Source organism: Oratosquilla oratoria, chromosome 9 (assembly GCF_046742065.1).
Source record: "Oratosquilla oratoria isolate Oo_2021 chromosome 9, ASM4674206v1, whole genome shotgun sequence".
NCBI lineage: Eukaryota > Metazoa > Arthropoda > Malacostraca > Stomatopoda > Squillidae > Oratosquilla > Oratosquilla oratoria.
Window position 1 is genome coordinate 41604360 of NC_134785.1, and position 19465 is coordinate 41623824.

Consider the following 19465-nt stretch of genomic DNA (forward strand, 5'->3'; position numbering starts at 1 on the left):
ATCCCTAATCACTAGAACCCACTCAGTGTTGTGTGTGTGTGTGTGTGTGTGTGTGTGTGTATATATATATATATATATATATACACATATATATATACACACATATATATACACATTATATATACATATATATATATAAATATATATATATACATATATATATACACATATATATACACACATATATATATATACACATATATATACACATATATATATACATATATATATATATATATACACATATATACACACACACAGAAAAAGGCCTTTTTCCATTTTATAAGAGGGTAACCATGCCAAAGTATACACCCACCCTACACCTATCCAAAACTCATTTATAATCCCTTCCATCCATTTAGTGCCTTGCAGATAACTGATCGTCCCCATTCCCTGCCACACCTTTTGGGTTGAAGGCAATACACACACCATTTCCACAGCAAGGCCTAACAGCCTGAACTGGTTTACCCCTACTGTTTCATTACATATGTAAATGCATAAACATGGCCATCTCCCTGACAAGGGGAAGAAATTTTCTGGTGTATATGCATGTGGATGTGTGTATTTATCTAGTTGTATCTTATGGGAAGGGGAGCTACGGTTGTGGTGTCCCGTCTCTGTATCTCGCCATACCTAATTTGCTCTTAAATTCTTGTATTGTTTTTGCACACACTATCGTTTCATCTAGCATACTCTATGCATCCACCAATCTGTGAGGAAAGCTGTTCTTTTTCAGGTCTCTTCTATAACTGTCCTTTTTGAGCTTCCTTCCATGTCCTCTTGTGCTTATCTTATCCCAATTTAGTAAGTCATTTCTATCAAGGATTTCTACACCTTTCATAATTCTGTAGATGGTCACCAAGTCACCTCTTTCTCTTCTTTGTTCCAGAGTTGGTAGTTCTAGTTTTGCCAGTCATTCTTCATACGACATTTTTGATAGTGTTGGGGCCATCTTCATGGTTGCTCTTTGGATTCTCTTAATTTTCTTTATATTCTTTTTAGTACTAGGTGACCATAGTGTTGCTGCATACTCCAATTTGAGCTTTATCAGTGTGACTAATATTTTCTTTACTATTTCTTCATCCAAGTAAGTAAAAGCCACTTTTATTGATCTCAGCAAATTATAGGTTTTGTCAACAATTTTGTTTAAATGCTTGTCAGGGGACATATCTTTTGTGATGATCACTCCCAGGTCTTTTTCAGATCCCACTTTTGTTATTCTTTTTTTTTTTTTACCAATTTTATATCTTGATATCCTTTTTCCAAATTCCATTATGCTACATTTCTTTATGTTGAGGTCCACTTCCCACTTCTGACTCCATTCCCAGACTATGTTCAGATCTCTTTGCAGCAAGTCACAGTCCGTTTAAGTACTCACTTTCTTTTACAATTTTGCATCATCTGCAAAGAAGTTCATAAAACATTTCACACCCTCATCCATGTGTGTATAACTTGAATTTACACATGTATGTTTGTATGTATTATGAAGTAAAAGCCTTCAGTAGAGATGGCCAAGTCAAAGCAAATCCCCATGCCAAGAGACCCACTTACATTTACCATCCCATGTCAGCAATGTGCAAGTCCTGGGAGACCAACCTTTGTTTACTGAGGAACTCTTAATTATTCTTCTTAACTCTTAATATATCTCCTTTTTTGCTGTTCTTGAATCTCTTCTTTACCATCTCTATGACTCCCTTTCTTTTCCCTATACAGTGAGACCTCTCATTAGCGGACGTTAATGAGCTGTGTTTGCTGTGTTTTCGCTGTGTTTTCTGTGTTTTTGGTGCTGTTGTTTAGTGCGTGCAATCACTATGCCACCCAAAAACCACTCCAAAACACCGTAAACACAGAGAAAACACCGCAAACACAGCTTATTAACATCCGTTAATGAGAGGTCTCACTGTACACCACTATACTGGTATTACCCTGACGTAAATGAAGGTGCATACATAAACATATATTACTATTCATATATATATAGATATATACATTTAAATATGCCTTTTTTAAGTACTGGCATTTCTCTCCTGGAATCTCACAAGAGAATAAAGTGAATTCTGAATCTCTGTCAAATCAAATCAGTTATTCAGCAATTTGTATTTTTAATTATTTGATCACTCACACCAAAGTATATGTGGACTAAAGTACTGCAAGATTCCTAGTCTATGATGTGATGCATTAATACACCCAGAAGTAGTCTTGAATACTTGGTTGTACAAGAGAAGTAGTATGTAATTACTGCTATCTACTGGAAGCTTACAAATGCAAAAGATTATTATTATGCATTAGATTAATTGAGCAGCAGAAATGGAAGCAATTGATTATACCTGCTAAACCTGAGGTTAAATGCAAAACAAATATACATATAAAAATGTATGAACTCACAGCAAATGTCATGAAATATGGGTTAAAAAAAAAAAGGAAATAATAGAGAAAGAGAGAAAGAACGAGTTAATCCCAACCATGCAAAGAGCAATGCCACTTTCAACAAACATAGACAAAGTATTATGAATGACATTCACATTATGATCTGAGTTCTGCCAACTACTACTGCCACCTGACTGGATCTCAGCATCCAGAGCAGTCTAAAGTTCATCAGATAAACACATCACAATGTAAACAGTCTTACATGCTTTATCCACATAAGTATATATATATTCCCTGACTCCAAAGTGACAAGAACTTGTTGCAATGGGGGTGGGTGGGGGGTGGGGGGCTGAGTAAGGCTGAGTGTTATAAAGCAGTACCCACCTGCCCCATCATGCTGGGTTGTCCCATCCCCATTCCACCACCTCCCATACCACCAAGCTGCGGATGGCTGGGTCCAGATGGCCCTCCCATAGCTCCACCACCAATGGCACCTACTGCCCCTCCACCACCCATAGGGCTCAGGTTGGGCATGGCAACGTGACTGCCGCCCTGAGTTCCTGTCGAAGCTGGAGCCATGTGTGGCACCACACTATTCGGTGCCCCCTGGGGTCTGGGGCCAACCATGCTTGGTTTTGCTTGCAGAGATGTTAACAAGGTTTTCCATTCTTGAATTTTTTCTGAGTGTTTCATGATCAGCTCATCTTTCCGTCTTATTTCGGTCCCCATTTCTGAAATATCCTGTCAAATTTAAAGAAAAGTTCATTAATTGGTGGTATAATAAACTCCTAAATAACCAATTTCATACAAGTAAAAGCTCAATATCCAGAGTGGAAGGACCTAGAGCAGTCTGGAAAAAAAATCTTATTACATACATACATACATATACCAAGGCTTTTTCCCCCTTACAAGGGAGGTAGCCAAAAAGAAAAAGGCATAAAATCATTCCCACCCATTCCATCCCTAAATACACTCCACTCCCCTCCACCCTCCCTCCCATCTTAGCACCTCCTGGTTGATGGGTCATCCCTGCACCTTGTCCACTGCCCTGGGTCAGAGGCAGTGTCGCAAGTCACAGCACATCCACAGCAAGGCCGTTTCATTAAATCGGTGACCCCCCCTCTCCGTCCCCCCATGCATATAAGAAGAAGACGGGGAGAAATCCCTTTGGGCTGCGTCAAATTTTGCTCACACATACTCCCTTGCCCCCCATCCCCCTACCCAATAGATCTTATTACTCTTATAAAAAAAATTAAATATAAAGAAACTCTTCAGGATGACACAGAAATCCTGGAGGTCTTGTAAACAAACAAGATTTGCTTCTCCACTCTTTCTGTGCTAAACACAGCATAATAAATCTGATTTGAGGTATTTTTTACAGAAGACCCCTATTTTATAGCATGTTTGGAAAAACACATTCAACTTGGAAAATAATGGTATTCATCCTGAGGAATACTATATGATGTTTTTCAAGGCTTTGTTTGTCTCATTTTTCACACACACATTACATGAATTCAAATCTAAACATAATAATTGGGAAATAAGGATATAGACCAAGTTGGAACCAAACATGAATTTAAAAATAGTTATGATAAACTGGAGAGTAGAAGACTGAACCACACAAGTGTTACTCCTTTCCTCTACACTACAATTAAGTAAATACTTTATATTATTGATGGTGCACTTTTCTACATCATACTCCCCGCATCAGTTGGTTGTAGATGACCCCTTTATACAACCTCTGCATAATCTTTAATTTGATTCAGTACATTATTCTCCCACATTTATCTTGGGGGTACAGATGACAAATAAAAATTGAACCAGTCCAGACACTGGTTAGATCACTTCAGTACATGGACACAGTACATGGACACAACACTCATCCATGAATGGAGGGGGAGTGAGAGATAGTATTGTATAGTGTGGCAGAAAACTGAACTATAGCCAGGCATGCCGTATAGGCAATTCAAGTCGTGTCTCCCTGAGTTTTTCTATTTTTTTTTTTAGTTACCTAACTGGTCCAGCTCAGCACTTTGTGTAACTAAATTCTGGATATTAAAGATTTTACTGTATATCATACTATGATCCTTCAACCTAAAGTGTTTTTCAAGCAATAGAAATAAAGTGATCCCCCAAAAGCAATAAAGTAATGTATATCTAAATCAACATAATCATACAATAAGACATAAATAATAAAGTTGCTGTGTCCTACCTCCTTCAGGATCAACTCTGGCTTCTGCATAGAAAGAAGAAATCTCTTCTGTAGAAAGAAAGCTTCCATCTGACGAGCTACATCTAGGAAGTGATGGGTGTTAATTTCAGCCATTGTTCGCAACTCATCAACATTGACATTGTTTAAGCTATCTTCTTTTGTAAGTGGGGCAAGACAGTTCTAGAAAAGAATAATAATAAATACAGATTATTCATGTTTGCCACTCCCACTATGCATGCATAAAAACTTTAGTTATGCAAACTGTGGACTCAACAGCATGGTCATACTTTTTCCACTCCATTATACAATTTCACAATGCATGACAGTTTTCCATAATGCATCCCTTGCATGGTTGAAGGGAACAGTGTACCTAGTTTCTTGTAATAAATGGATTTATTCTAAAATTATTTAAATTTTATAACCAGTAACTGTTCCCTTCCTCCTACTAATTTCAATTGGAAACACAGAAATAGTCACTTCTTAATGCAATGATAGCCCAAAATTTCTTCCCAGAGATATATATGGGAGGGCCCCAAGGACTGTTGCTAGTCACATTGGGGCCACAGGTTTCCAGTCACAAAAACTCAAGGCATCTATTATTACTATTATCATTATCTTTATTACATACATATACCAATGGCTATATCCCCCTTTCAAGGGAGGTAGCCAAAATACAAAAGTATAAAACCACTACCACCCATTCCATCCCCACAACTCCACTCTCATTCACCCTCCTCCCTCCCTCTTATCTTGGATCCTCTTGGATAATGGGTTATCCCTGCATCTTGCCCACTGCCCTAGGTCAGAAGCAGTACAGCAAAACACAGCACATCCACAGCAAGGCCGCTTTATTTAATCGGTGACCCCCCCTTTCTGTCCCCTCATGCAGAAAAAGAAAAGACGGGGAGAAATCCCTTAAGGCTACATCAGAATATCATTCACACATAGTCCCTCACCCCATCCATTATCCATACACAACCATTCCACCCTTTCCCAATGCCCCTTTTACCCCATCCATCCATCTCATGTTGCTTAAACACGGCAAAGGAAACATGGACTGGGAGTGAACCGTTTATTCCTGGTGTTTCATCTACTGACTTTTTCAAAGGAATGAGCATACTGGATCATGCAGGGTTTATATACATGCTTGGTATTTCATGGAGGTATCCAAGCATATCACACTGTGCTCTGATTGGCCCACTGAGACAGTGAATCGTGAAGCACTATGCCCACTGAGCTTTTTACCCAGGTGATGCTGCCAGCCTTACTATTGATGATGGGATGTGTAGTGATATATACAGCTTCTATGGATTTCCTTCTTTTCCATACCTTTGTGTAATGCCCTGGCCTGGTTCCATTGTGGGAGGTGTCCAGATGCAACACCATAGTATTGGTAAGCCTATGGTGATAGAGGTCGACCTTATGCTCCCTGATCCTTGTGTTTAGCCCCCTATTCGCCTCTCCATAGTATACCTTATCGCATGATGCACATGGGATTTTATACACAACGCTGTCCCCCTTCCCCCTTATCTTGGTCCTGCTTCTTACTATGTCACCAATCTTTGTCCCTGATATTATCACTGCTTTTATCTCTTGCCCAGAGCATTCTAGTAATATCTCCTACCTTCTCTGAGTTAGGAAGCATCATGTACAATGTCCTGTTGGTGGCATTGTTTTCTCCTTTTTTTGACCTGATTTTGTTGATGATCTCTTCTGCTCTCCACCTTAAGTTCAGAATCATGCCCTTGGGGTAGCCAAGTTTCAAGAAGGCCGCAATGATGTACCCAATCTCCTCATTCAGGAATTCCTCACTGCAAATCCTGTAAGCATGTAGGAAGAAGCCCACGACTACCTCCTTCTTTGTCATCTCATTATGTGCCGACCGGTAGTGTACGAAGTTATCAGTTTGTAGGCTTTCTGTAAACCCTGAATGTGGGGCCCTCAGTTGTCTTAATTATCAGGGTGTCCAGAAATGGGAGCTTTCCCTCTTCTTCCTCTTCCATAGTGAACTGAATTTTTGGATTCAGTCTATTTAATTGTCTCCTAATGTTTTCTAGGTCCGTCTTGTTTGGCACGATTACAAGCATATCATCCACATACCTGAACCACATTGTCCTCCTTCCTATGATGTGAGAATAGTGGTCCTCATCTTGGACCTCCATGAAGAGGCAGGCAGCCATGGCACTCGGTGGTGACCCCATTGCTTGGCCACTATGCTGAAGAAACTCCTCTCCCTCGAAAGTGAATGATCCAAAGTTCATGCACATGGACACCAGTTTCATGAAGTCTCCCCTCGGCAGCGGTAACTCCTCATCCATGTTGATGACCACTCTCCCCACTGCCTCCAAAGTGCCATCCAGAGCTACTTGGGTGTATAAGGACCTGATGTCATAACTGGCCATTTTCTTGCACCTCATGCTTGTTCCCTTCAATCTGCACAGCAGGTCCTCCAAGTTTCTTAGATGAGACCCATGCAAAATTGTTGAGAAAAATGAGTACTGAAATAGAATGAGTCACTGCAGAGAGATCTGAAAAAAATTTGGGAATGGAGTCAGAGGTAGGAAGTGGACTTCAACATCAAGAAATGTAGTATAATACATATACATACATGTACCAAGGCTTTTTCCCCCGTACAAGGGAGGTAGCCAAAAAGGAAAAGGCATAAAATCATTTCCACCCATTCCATCCCTGAATACACTCCACACACCCCCACCCTCCCTCTTATCTTAGCACCTCCTGGATGACGGGTTATCCCTGCACCTTGTCCACTGCCCTGGGTCAGAAGCAGTGTTGCAAGACACAGCACATCCACAGCCAGGCCACTTCATTAAATTGGCGACCCCCCCCCCTCTCCGTCCCCCCATTGCATAAAAGGAGAAGACGGGGAGAAATCCCTTCGGGCTGCGTCAAAACAGGATATCAAGACAATATAGAATTGGTGAAAAGGATGAAAAGAAAGTGGGATTTGAAAAAGACCTAGAAGTAATAATCACAAATAAACAGATAAACAAAACTGTTGAAGAAACCTACAATTTGCTGAGGTCAATAAAAGAGACATTTACTTACTTGGATGAAGAAAATACTAGTAAATACTAATCACACTGATAAGACCAAAACTGGACTACACAGCAACACTACAGTCACCCAACTCTAAAAAGAATACAAGGAAAATTGAAAGAATCCAAAGGGCAAATACAAAGATGGCTCCAACACTTTCAGAACCGTCATACGAAGACGGTCAAAACTAGAGTTACTGACCCTGGAACACAGAAGAGAAAGAGGAGACTTGTTGATCATCTATACAATCATGAGAGGTATGGAAGGCCTTGATAGAGAAGACTTACTAAAATGGGATACGAGAAATACAAGAGGACATGGAAAGAAACTCAAAAAGGACAGTTAAAGAAGAGACCTGAAAAAGAACAGCTTTCCCCACAGAGTGGTGGATGTATGGAGCAAACTGGATGAAATGATAGTGTGTGCAAAACCATATACAAATTTAAGAACAATTTGGATACTGTGAGATACAGAGATGGGATACCACAAGCATAGCTTCCCTTCCTGTAAGATACTAGGTAAACTAGGTAAATACACACACATTACAAAAGCAAAAGAGGAGAAAGACTTGGGAGTGTTGATAAAAGACAACCTGTCACCTGACAGATATATCAGCAGGATTGTGGGAGAGACATATGGACTACTGCAGAAGAGACCTAAAAAAGAACAGCTTTCCCCACAAAGTGGTTGATATATGGAACAAACTGGACAAAATGATAGTGTGTGCAAAAACCATACACGAATTTAAGAACAATTTAGATACTGCGAGATGCAGAAATGGGACACCACGAGCACAGCTCACTTTCTCGTGATATACAACTACCGTATATACTCGTGTATAGATTGCACTTTAACTAAATATTTTGACAACATTAATGAGAGACAGCACTCTGTCACTGAAGTCACAATAATTGGTGATTTCAATGCAACAATGACACGGAATTTCAGTGGTATTCACACAATATGCATCAGAAAGCTTTTCAAGCTTTTTGTATGCATTATATATATATATATATATATATATATATATACAGTCGTACCTCGGTACTCGACCATAATCCGTTCTGAGGTGGTGGTCGAGCACTGATTTGTTTGAACAGCGAAACCAATTTTCCCCTTATCACTGTCTTTCTTTGGACCCATTATTAAGGGCTAGAGCAACACGAAAAAGTTTAAATCTGGGAAGAAATACTCGAACAAACTGCGTACGTCTTACTCCGCTGGCGGTCTGAGTCGAACTGACGCTTACCCGCTGTTCGAGCTAGTCGAGTACCGAAAATCTGTTCGAGGTCCGATGCATTTTCTACTCGAATTTTTTGGTCGAGCACCGATTTGGTCGAGTATAGAGGCGGTCGAGTACCGAGGTACGACTGTATATATATATATATATCAAAGGTTCCTACTGACTCATTGCTTTAAACTGAATTATTGCTGCTAGAAAATCATATATCAATTACAGATAGTCATTGACTTACAACCTATCCAATTTAGATACCGCGAGATGCAGAAATGGGACACCACGAGCACAGATCACTTTCCCGTGATATACAAATAACGTATATACTCGTGTATAGGTCGCACTTCTTTAACTAAATATTTTGACAAAATCATGGGTGCAACCTATCCACTCAACATTAATGAGAGACAGCACTCTGTCACTGAAGTCACAATAATTGGTGATTTCAATGCAACAATGACACGGAATTTCAGTGGTATTCACACAATATGAATCAGAGAGCTTTTCAAGCTTTTTGTATACATAATATATATATATATCAAAGGTTCCCACTGACTCATTGCTTTAAACTGAACTATTGCTGCTAGAAAATCATATATCAATTACAGATAGTCATTGACTTACAACCTATCTAACGTACGACTGTTCGACTTTACAACTGTCACCATCCATCTGCATAACATATACAGTAAAAGCCCTTGTATCCGGCATTCTATTAATCGGCAACTTCAAGTATCTGACATTTTTTCCAAGCATACATACATACATATACATATACCAAGGCTTTTTCCCCCTTACAAGGGAGGTAGCCAAAAAGAAAAAGGCATAAAATCATTCCCATCCATTCCATCCCTGAATACACTCCACACCACTCCACCCTCCCTCTTATCTTGGCACCTCTGGATGATGGTTCATCCCTGCACCTTGCCCACTGCCCTGGGTCAGAAGCAGTGTCACAAGACACAGCACATCCACAGCAAGGCCGCTTCATTAAATCAGCGACGCCCCCCTCTCCGTCCCCCCATACATAAAAGGAGAAGACGGGAAGAAATCCCTTCGGGCTGCATCAAATTTTGTTCACACATACTACCTCCCTCCTGCCCCCCCATTCCACCTCATGCAACACAACACCATCCACACACAACCACTCTCCACTCATCCCGTCTTCTTTCCTCTCCCGTCCTTCCTCAACAGACATTCCCCTCTTCCCCAAAGCCCCCTTCACCCCATCCATCCACCTCATCCTAGGACGTCCCCTCATGTTCACTCCCTCCACATCTGCCTTCCATACCTCTTTTACTAGTCTTTCTTCACTCATTCTTTCCATGTGTCCAAACCATCCTATCTCCCAACTCCCTTTCCACCCCTGTTCTCCTCCTCATTTCTCACTCTATCTAGCCTAGTAACCCCCATCATACTTCTCAGACACCTCATCTCAAACACATTCAAACTCCTTCTCTCTTCCTCTCTTATGTTCCATGTTTCTGCCCCATACAGTGCTGTTGGCACAATCACTCCTTCATACAGTCTCCTCTTAGCATCCATTCCCAAATGTCTATTCCTCATTACACTCCTTAATCCACCAAGGCATTTACTCGCTTCTCTCAATCTACATTCTACCCCCACCTTCACTCCACCTTTTCCTGCCACATTTGCACCTAAGTATCTAAAACTACAAACTTCCTCCAGTCGCTCTCCCTTAATGCTCACTTCCAGTCTACTGCCACTTTCACCCCTTGTACATCTCATCACCTTACTTTTACCCACATTTATCTTTAGCTTTCTTCTATCACATACTCTCCCAAACTCTGTCACCAACTTCCTCAATCCCTCCTCTGATCCTACTACAAGTGCAGTGTTGTCCGCAAACAACAACTGGCTCACCTCCCACTTTTCTCCATTTTCTTTAACCATCTCCAATCCCTGACCCACTACCCTTGCATCTACCTCTCACACTACCCCATCCATGTATAAATTGAACAGCCAGGGCGACATAACGCATCCTTGACGAAGTCCCACCTTTACCTCGAACCACTCTCTCCATTTCTAATCCTGACACAAGCTCTACTACTCTCATAAAAACTCTTGACAGCTCCTAGAAGCTTTCCTCCTATCCCGTATATCCGCAAAACCTCCCACAGTGCCTTTCTGTCTACCCTATTGTAAGCCTTTTCCAGATCCATAAAAGCCCAAAAAACATCCTTCCCCTTTCCTATAGCTTTCTCACATATCTGTCTTACCACAAAGATCTGATCTACACAACCTCTACCTGTCCTAAATCCACACTGTTCCTCACCAATTACTCCCTCTGTTCCTCTCCTAATCCTCTCAATCAAGATCCTCCCATAAGCCTTCCCAACTACACTTAACAAGCTAATCCCTCTGAAACTACTACATTCACACTTGTCCCCTTTTCCCTTGTAAAGTGGAACTATACAGGCAGTCCTCCGGCACTCTACCTCCAGCAAACATTAAATAACCTCACCAGCCAGTCCACCACCATCCAAGATATCGGGAAAAACAGGCGTGGGAATAAAGATATACCTATTATACACAACCAGAAGCATTTTCAGGCTGCTACAATTGATCAAAATTTTTTGGCATAGTTTTAATTGCAAATATTTGTGGTTTTGAGATACGAGCGTTTACAGTTTTCAACATTGTATATCTCAGTTATTTATTGTGCGATTTTTATTATATCCTCACACATTATTATATAAGGTATATTGAAAAAGTTGACAGTAAATATTTTCATATACATACATATCTACTACATATATTACATTAAAATGTATTTCTTACTCGCCAAGCGGTCCTTTTCATAATTGAAGATTTTGCGCTTTTACCGGTTTAAAACCTCACTGCTGGGGTGTCATCACTTTGTCAAATCATTGCAGTGGTTTATTTTTACCAGCAATGAGCGCCTTCCCTCTGCTCAATGACAAAGCTTACCAAACAGGTGTTTGATTATCCTACACAGGCGCGATCCCAACCCCGTATGTTTCTCCTTCGCCAGCTATTTTATCTTCCTCCTCCTGAATTTTCCTCATCTTCTTTTCTTCATCTGAAAGAAAGCACTTTGACAGTTGTGTTGTCAGGTGTAGTGGTATTTGGTGATGGATGTTGGTGTTGGCAGTGGAGGTGGTGGTGACGCGCGAGGCGGTGGTGTCCCTCCTCCAAGCCTCTCACGCCTTGCCCTCCTTCTAGCACAACTTTCATTCCACTTTTGGCTCAATTTTTTCATCTTTTCCTTGGTTTTCCTCTTCATCGTGATGCAGTTGATGATTGGACATCTAGTAAGTGTAGTAATGTCCAGGAAATAAGGCAAACAGCGGCACAGGAACACAATATCGCCACAGTCAGTGAGGTGTTTATGCATCAATCTACTCTGATGTTTGATGGGTAACTTAGGCTTGAAGCGTGCTGTGCACACCACACGGAAGAGGAAGTCATGCTGATGCCAGACGTACAAAAATATAGCCATTTCATGGAATTAGACAAGCGAAAACAAGACATATTTATAGATATTTAGGGCCTATTCTTGCATGAGCAATTGACACGCCTCCCGGGCCCTTTAAACTCTCTCTATTATGCTGGGGAGGAAAAATTTGTTCATATTTTGCTTTTGGGATGTTTATATTATTCAAATATGCCCATATCTAAAATTCAATTTTTGGATGAAAATTTCATGATTCTAGGTGTTCAGTCCCCCCTTAAACCAATTGTAGTAAATTAAATATTCTGTGTTTGATTTAAGCCTAACTTAACAATATGAAACGGTATGATGTTTAAAGAAAATGTGTTGTAGAGACACATGTTCAGAGTACTAAATATTACTTAAACATGACGACATATATATATATATTATATATATATATATATATATATATATAAGAAAATGTGGGTAAATTACGACTTTAAGAGTTTACTATTCCTATGGGGCTTTAACACGTGTCCGACTTATGACCAAATCGAGTTACACCTGGTCGGTCAGAACCAATTGCAGTCATAAGTTGATGACTACTTGTACAATAAAATTGTAAAATATTCTCTTTTCCAATTCTTTCATATATACTGTTGTATAGTGTCCAGTTGACAGTTAAACTCTATTGATTTTTTTGGTCAAGTTGACTAACATTTTTTACACAAGTGCATTTGTTTATAATTATAGTTTTAGAAATACAACCATTGTTTACTTAAGTTTGCATTATGTGCATATGTGACAGTTGGACAATCTACCTCGTACATTTGTTCTAGTATTAAAATTTTGTGAGTAAAGTTTTGAAATAAAGGTCTGATCATTTTTATGTTCGAAGGGATCTTGTAAATCGTCAGATTATAGTGCGACCTATCTATGGGTCAATTGCATATAACCACTTTGACTGAATTCAACAATGAGATTCTTTTGCACATTTGTAATTACTTTCAAATCAAGAAAATACTGCTTATCACTCTAGTTCAAATGGCCTAGTTGAATGCCAGAATAGAAAGATTCTCAATGTTCTTAGATATCTTGCTTCTGATCTTCACCCTTCTTATGAACATGATTCAAGCTTGTATCAATAGTTCCATTAACAGGTTAATATCGGAATCTCCTCATTTTGTCCTCTTTGGTTCAGACAAAAGGCACCCATATAATCATCTTTCAGAATTACCTCCCATTGGCAATTTCAATGATTATGTCAAGGTCAAAGTAGCAATTTTCAATCATCTTTTCAAAAGAATACATAATACTCTTCATCTAAGGATGAAATGGTTTGTTTGCATAACAAATCAGCCAGAGCTTGTACCTTTGAAATTGGAGACATTGTTTACACCCTTAACCACACCCCCAGCTCAAAACTCTCCCCTAAATTCTCTGGACCCTATTGTATCATTCAACATGAGTCAAAGAACAAAGTCAAAGCACTCAGTTTGCATGATCTTATGGAGACAGTCTTACACAAATATCATATCAAAAGTCCCCCATGGCCTTGACATAGAGACTGTCCCCTCACAAACTCACACTACCCCTGCAATACAGGGCCATCACCAATCCTCTCCAAGAAAACCTCTAGTTCCCCTTCCCCATTATAATTTTTACAATCAAGTGACAGCTTCATAAATGTATATTTTTAACTAGGTAAACGGAAATATCTACTTCCACATGATAATACAACTAAGACTTTTTTATTTTATTCATAAGATTTCCTGATACTACCATTATTCCAACATTATATGTACAGTAAATCCCCATTATAATAGCATGCTCTGGACTGCAACTGTGCCGAGAAAGATGAAATACTATTATTGTGAGGCTTACTCATGGCGATTTCCAAGAATTTATGCTACATACATTTACAAACATTAAATATGAAATACATGATAAATAATGTAGAAGATAAGTAATGATGAAATATACAGCATTAGAAGACATTAATGAACCATTTGTTCAGTAATACAATACTCAGAGTATGATTGTAGGGGAAGTACAGTACAGTAGGTTGAAGGTGTGGCAGTGTACACCTATACTGCACACTGTACAGTATAGGATTGTGCTAGGTTACATTCTATTTACCTATTTTTCTTCATTCATTTTTACTTGACATTTTCCTTGATCTTCATAACCATATATATCTTAACCACAACTGGAAGATGATACTCAGCATCACTCAGCATATAAATCAGTGGTAAAAGTATTAATATACCAAAAGAAATATGTATGTGATCAGTTTGAGACTGACAGTCGAGATGGGACACCCTTATGAGCTTTAACCTCTTCACTCCGGGGCACATCCCACGTCTGGCAGCATTAGCTGCCCGCGTGCGATGTTGTGTCATAATAATCGCATTATAAAAAATAAAGTCAGTGCTCAATCGTTCGTTCTCTTTCACCCGTGAATTTTGATAACCATAGAAAATATGAAGAAGCCAGTTTAAAGAGAATGGAGGTTACGTAGGTATGACTACAATAAATATAATCAAGACGCCGACGTCGGCATCATCGCGTACCCACTTGCTCCTCATGACACCTACGTAAGCATCACCGTATGGAAGTAGTTAAGCTCTTGCCTCTTTTTACTTTTACTAAGATACGAGTGAATCCGCACGTGGCCCCACCATCGCTCGTATACTGTTTACAACGCCATTCTTTGCGGCCCATTGAAATAAGTATGTCTCAGTTTGAATGCTTGCATCGTTCAGTGCATGCACAGTGTATTCAAATTATCTTGTTATTGTGCTAGTGTATGCCCAATTCTTCAAATACAAACAAATTTTCACCGATTTAAATGGAAATTTGGTTATCAACCTCAGCAAAATAGTTTTCAGAGTAAAAATATTAAGGTAAGGCACCAAGAACAAAATATTTTAATGTAAGAATATTGTTTTTTAACCTATTTTCTCCCAGAAATGAGCAGCTGAAGTTTGTTGGTTATTCTACAGTTGAGCTTCATTTCAATACATGTAGGCATATTATGTGATACGTCCAGGTCATGTTTCTTTTTGTTTACACATGACATGTCGGAGATAGTCTAGTAATAGTTGAAGAGGGTGTTGTTCACAAATAATACTTACATTGTTATGGTATGAATTTTAAGGTGTTGGACAGGCTATCATTTATGCTTTGCCTATTACATACCCGACTATGGCCATGACAGGAAGTATATGATTTGAATGTGTACCAAATTTCATCAAAATCTGAGGTGGTGAGGTGGACCATTTGGCATGGAATGACCCTGAAGTGATTTTAGGTAACCTATGGTGAACCAGTAGATTACTTCATGAAGCTAACTCTTTTTGACCTGTGGCTGTGATTGATTTTGACCTGGTATCTTTGCGCATACATAACTTTGATGGAACATGTTACATGAAAGGTGTTAGTAAGAACAGTATAAAAGTAAGGTCCTGTAATTTTATTGACATGCTCAGGTGATTTGTTGACCCATATAACCTTCACATGTCAAGTTGCAAGTCAGTTGTGCCAGGGGTTTGGATTTTATTGATTATTTCTAAATTGACAACAGTTGCCATGGCAACTTGAGAGGTGTAAGAATTGTATAAGAAGGTGGTCCTGCAATGTCAATGACATGCTCAGGTGATTTGTTGACCCATAATACCTCCATATGCCAAGTTGCATGTCAGTTGTGCCAGGGGGTGGGATTTTATTTATTATTTCTAAATTGACAACAGTTGTCAAGGCAACATGATAGGTGTTAGTAAGAATCGGTCTCACTAAACGTCGACCAAACCCAAACAATGACGGCTTTTGCTCAAATGTATAATCTTATATAGAAATTAGCATATGGTTGCATTATTTGACCAATTTTCTTTTAAATGTGTGACTTTCATGTAATTTGATTGAAGAAAAGTTACGTTTTTATCCTCTACAAAATTACCAAAGTCGACCAACGCCAACCAAACACAATGACAACTTTTGCTCAAATGCATAATTTTATATAAAACGTAACTTCTCTTTGATCAAATTTCATGAAAATCATACATTTTAAAGAAAATAGGTCAAATAATGCAACCAAATACTAATTTCTATATAAAATTATGCATTTGATCAAAAGCCGTCATTGTTTGTTTGGTCGGCGTTGGGCGACTTTGGTAATTTTGCAGAGGATAAAAGCGTAACTTTTCTTTGATCAAATTATATGAAAATCACACATCTTAATGAAAATAGGTCACATAATGCAACCATATGCTAATTCTAATGCATAATTATATGCATTTGAGCAAAAGCCGTTATTGTTTGGGTTTGGTCGGCGTTTAGTGAGACCCGTAAGAATGGTATAGGAAGGTCCTACAATGTTAATGCCATACTCAGGTGATTTGTTGACCCATAAAACCTTCACATACCAAGTTGCACATCAATTGGGCCAGTAGTTTGGATTTCATTGATGATAGATTTCATTGATGATAATCTGAAAATTGACAACTTAATAGTTGCCATGAAAAGCCAAATATGGTATGATGGAGATGGCCCACATTGTTTTGACTTGCTCATGTGATTTGTTGATCCATAAAACCCAAGTATTCCAAATTTCAATAAAATTGGACCAGTGGCTTGGAGTGTGTATTTCTTTACCAAAATCTTTACAAATTACCACCCTTAATTCCAACATTTTGTTATGGTAAAGTCTAGCCAAAAAATGTGGGATAAAAAATAATTCAAAAAATCGTATCTCCCTTATTTCTCAAGCTATTTCAAAAAATTAAAAAACATTTTATTTCTAATAAAATTGCCTTTCATATGCAATAATAAGTTAAGGGTTAAAAAAAAATTGGGCCGTACCTATACTAAGCGTCACATTGTGACATTATGAAAATTGCATAATTCTAAAGTCACAGTACTTCGAAAATTGTTTCCATTCCTTATATATGTGAAAAATTACAATGACACTGCATATAATCAATATTGGTCCCATTATGATTATACATTCCTGATGTAAGCAATGTGAATGTAGTACTGTACACCCAATTAAATACTTTGTTACTTGTATGGGCGTCTCGGTCTTTGCCCTTAATTGCCCCAGGATCCAATAAATTTCTGCAACTACCAATTATATGAATGCCATTTCCATATAGATTTTCTAAACACACCTGAAAAGCCTCTTCAAATTCATCAAACAAGTTCCCTGGAGTTGGAGTGGCTGTCATTTTGATAATAACATGCGGAGACGTTGTACACCTTCACTCTCTTCACGTACAATGTTTACTGTTTACATTTGGATACGCTTGATCCAAATTTCTTTACTTCCAAAGACAGAAATTATATTGTTTTTTATTTTGACTGTAAGTTACCAAGAAAAAATACCGTCGTTTCGTAATTTAGTGCGAAATAACATGAAGACAAAATAATATTACATAAATCACAAAATGACAAATATTCTAATCTAAAAAATATATTACGGTAAGATATATACAAATAAATTAATAACTAAATTATGATACTGATATCTGGATACAGGAATCCATAAAGAATGACTGCCATGTACTCCTGTCATTTTACCCTTCTTAGTGATGAAGTTACACATACGGGGCTGCGGAAGCTGGGTTGATCGTAATATAAATATATTTTGAGTACAGAAACTTCATATAATTCCATCAGACAAATCCCTTTTAAATAAATTCCGTAATAAATCAAATATAAGTATTTCTAGCTCTTCTCAGTTTTAGATTATGTAAAAAAGAATGCTCATTCTTACTCAAGAGCTGTTCTTCGCTTTCTTTCATGGTCTTGTTACCTTGTTAAGTAGCCCATGTTCATAGTGGCCATAGTATCGTATTATTCTATCTTTTTTTTCAAATATAATTAATATGCCCCACATTTTTCCGAGACGGGATGGGAGCATAACATAGGGACTTGGATTTTGAGACACTTAGACAGGAGACTTTTTGTTTCGTAACCAAGCCGAATACTAAGAATAGATTGATTGATTGATTTGTGAAATTTTTGGCTTGAAGGCCAAGCAAATACTAAGAATAGATAGTTAAAAGAAATGAATAAACAAACTAAACAACTGACAGGCATTAAAGTATATTGCTTAAATGTTACTCTAAGTTAATCTTAAATCTTTGAACCGTACTACATTGCAAGTTTATTCCATTCATCGAATACACAAATTAAATCTACGTCCTGACAGCCTGAGATCGTTGACTCCCGTCTGATTTGAGAAAGACACCTGGAACTTGTGCAGGTGACGATTTTTAAGCAGAGATTAATTTGAGGAATTTAGAGAAAAACTAAAATTCATAGTGTAGTACAAGATGTGGATGGTGCCAGTGCTGGCAAGAATAAATCTGAAAAATTCTTTCTTGTTTTAAATTATGTTGACACCTTAAACCCTTCTCCAAAACACCGGGCATCATGGGTGTGATAGGCCAGTGTCACTTATATATGCTAGCACCCAATCAGTATGGTCAAGCTGATTACACCGATTTTACACTCCATTCAAAACCACAGCCATTCCAGCATACCAAAAATGCATCACTTCTCACCATACATAAACCTTAACAAGCTGGAATAAACCACCGTGTTGAGGTACAGAGGCTGTATTATCCCTCAGGGGATAGGATGGTCATGCAGTGGACAATTACAGCTAAATTAACCTACAAATTTAATGGAAGGTGACTTCACATATAAACAATAGCATCCCTTCTCCTTTCCCTCATTCCACTTGGGCCAACAAAGTAAAATGCAGTTAGATAATCTTTTTTTGGTATGTATTTATTCTTTCTTACAAGATTCAAGTGTCATTTTGTGCATGTAATCACTAATACACAACGCTTACATATGCAATATTTTCAATCAAAATATTCCATGACTGATATACTTTCTTGGAGTCTTAGACTGGGTTAATACAATTTGCATCATTTCTCATGGGAAAATTTTTATTCAATATTCAAACAATTCAGTATCTAAAGCCTTTGCTGAACCAATCAATTTCAAATATAATGGCTCCACTGTACATGTTGTGTGTGTGATTCACCAGTCTTTTGGATCACATGTTGAACTTGTGATCAACAGCTATTACCCTCCCAGAAGAGAGCTCAGAGCTCATATATGACCGATCACTGGGAAATACTGTGACCTTTCATGAACACAC

At 38.5% G+C, this 19465-nt stretch overlaps 1 protein-coding gene across 2 annotated transcripts in view; it reads right to left on the bottom strand.

The window, feature by feature from the left end:
• MED28 (mediator complex subunit 28) overlaps window positions 1–19465 on the bottom strand; it is a 90276-nt gene that overhangs the window by 15887 nt on the left and 54924 nt on the right. For both annotated transcript variants that reach the window (XM_076190278.1, XM_076190277.1), the window contains 2 exons: window positions 4580–4759; window positions 2752–3108 (listed from right to left, as the gene is read on the bottom strand). In XM_076190278.1, coding sequence (XP_076046393.1) covers window positions 2752–3108; window positions 4580–4759 — 537 coding nt within the window. The remainder of the gene's footprint in view (window positions 1–2751; window positions 3109–4579; window positions 4760–19465) is intronic.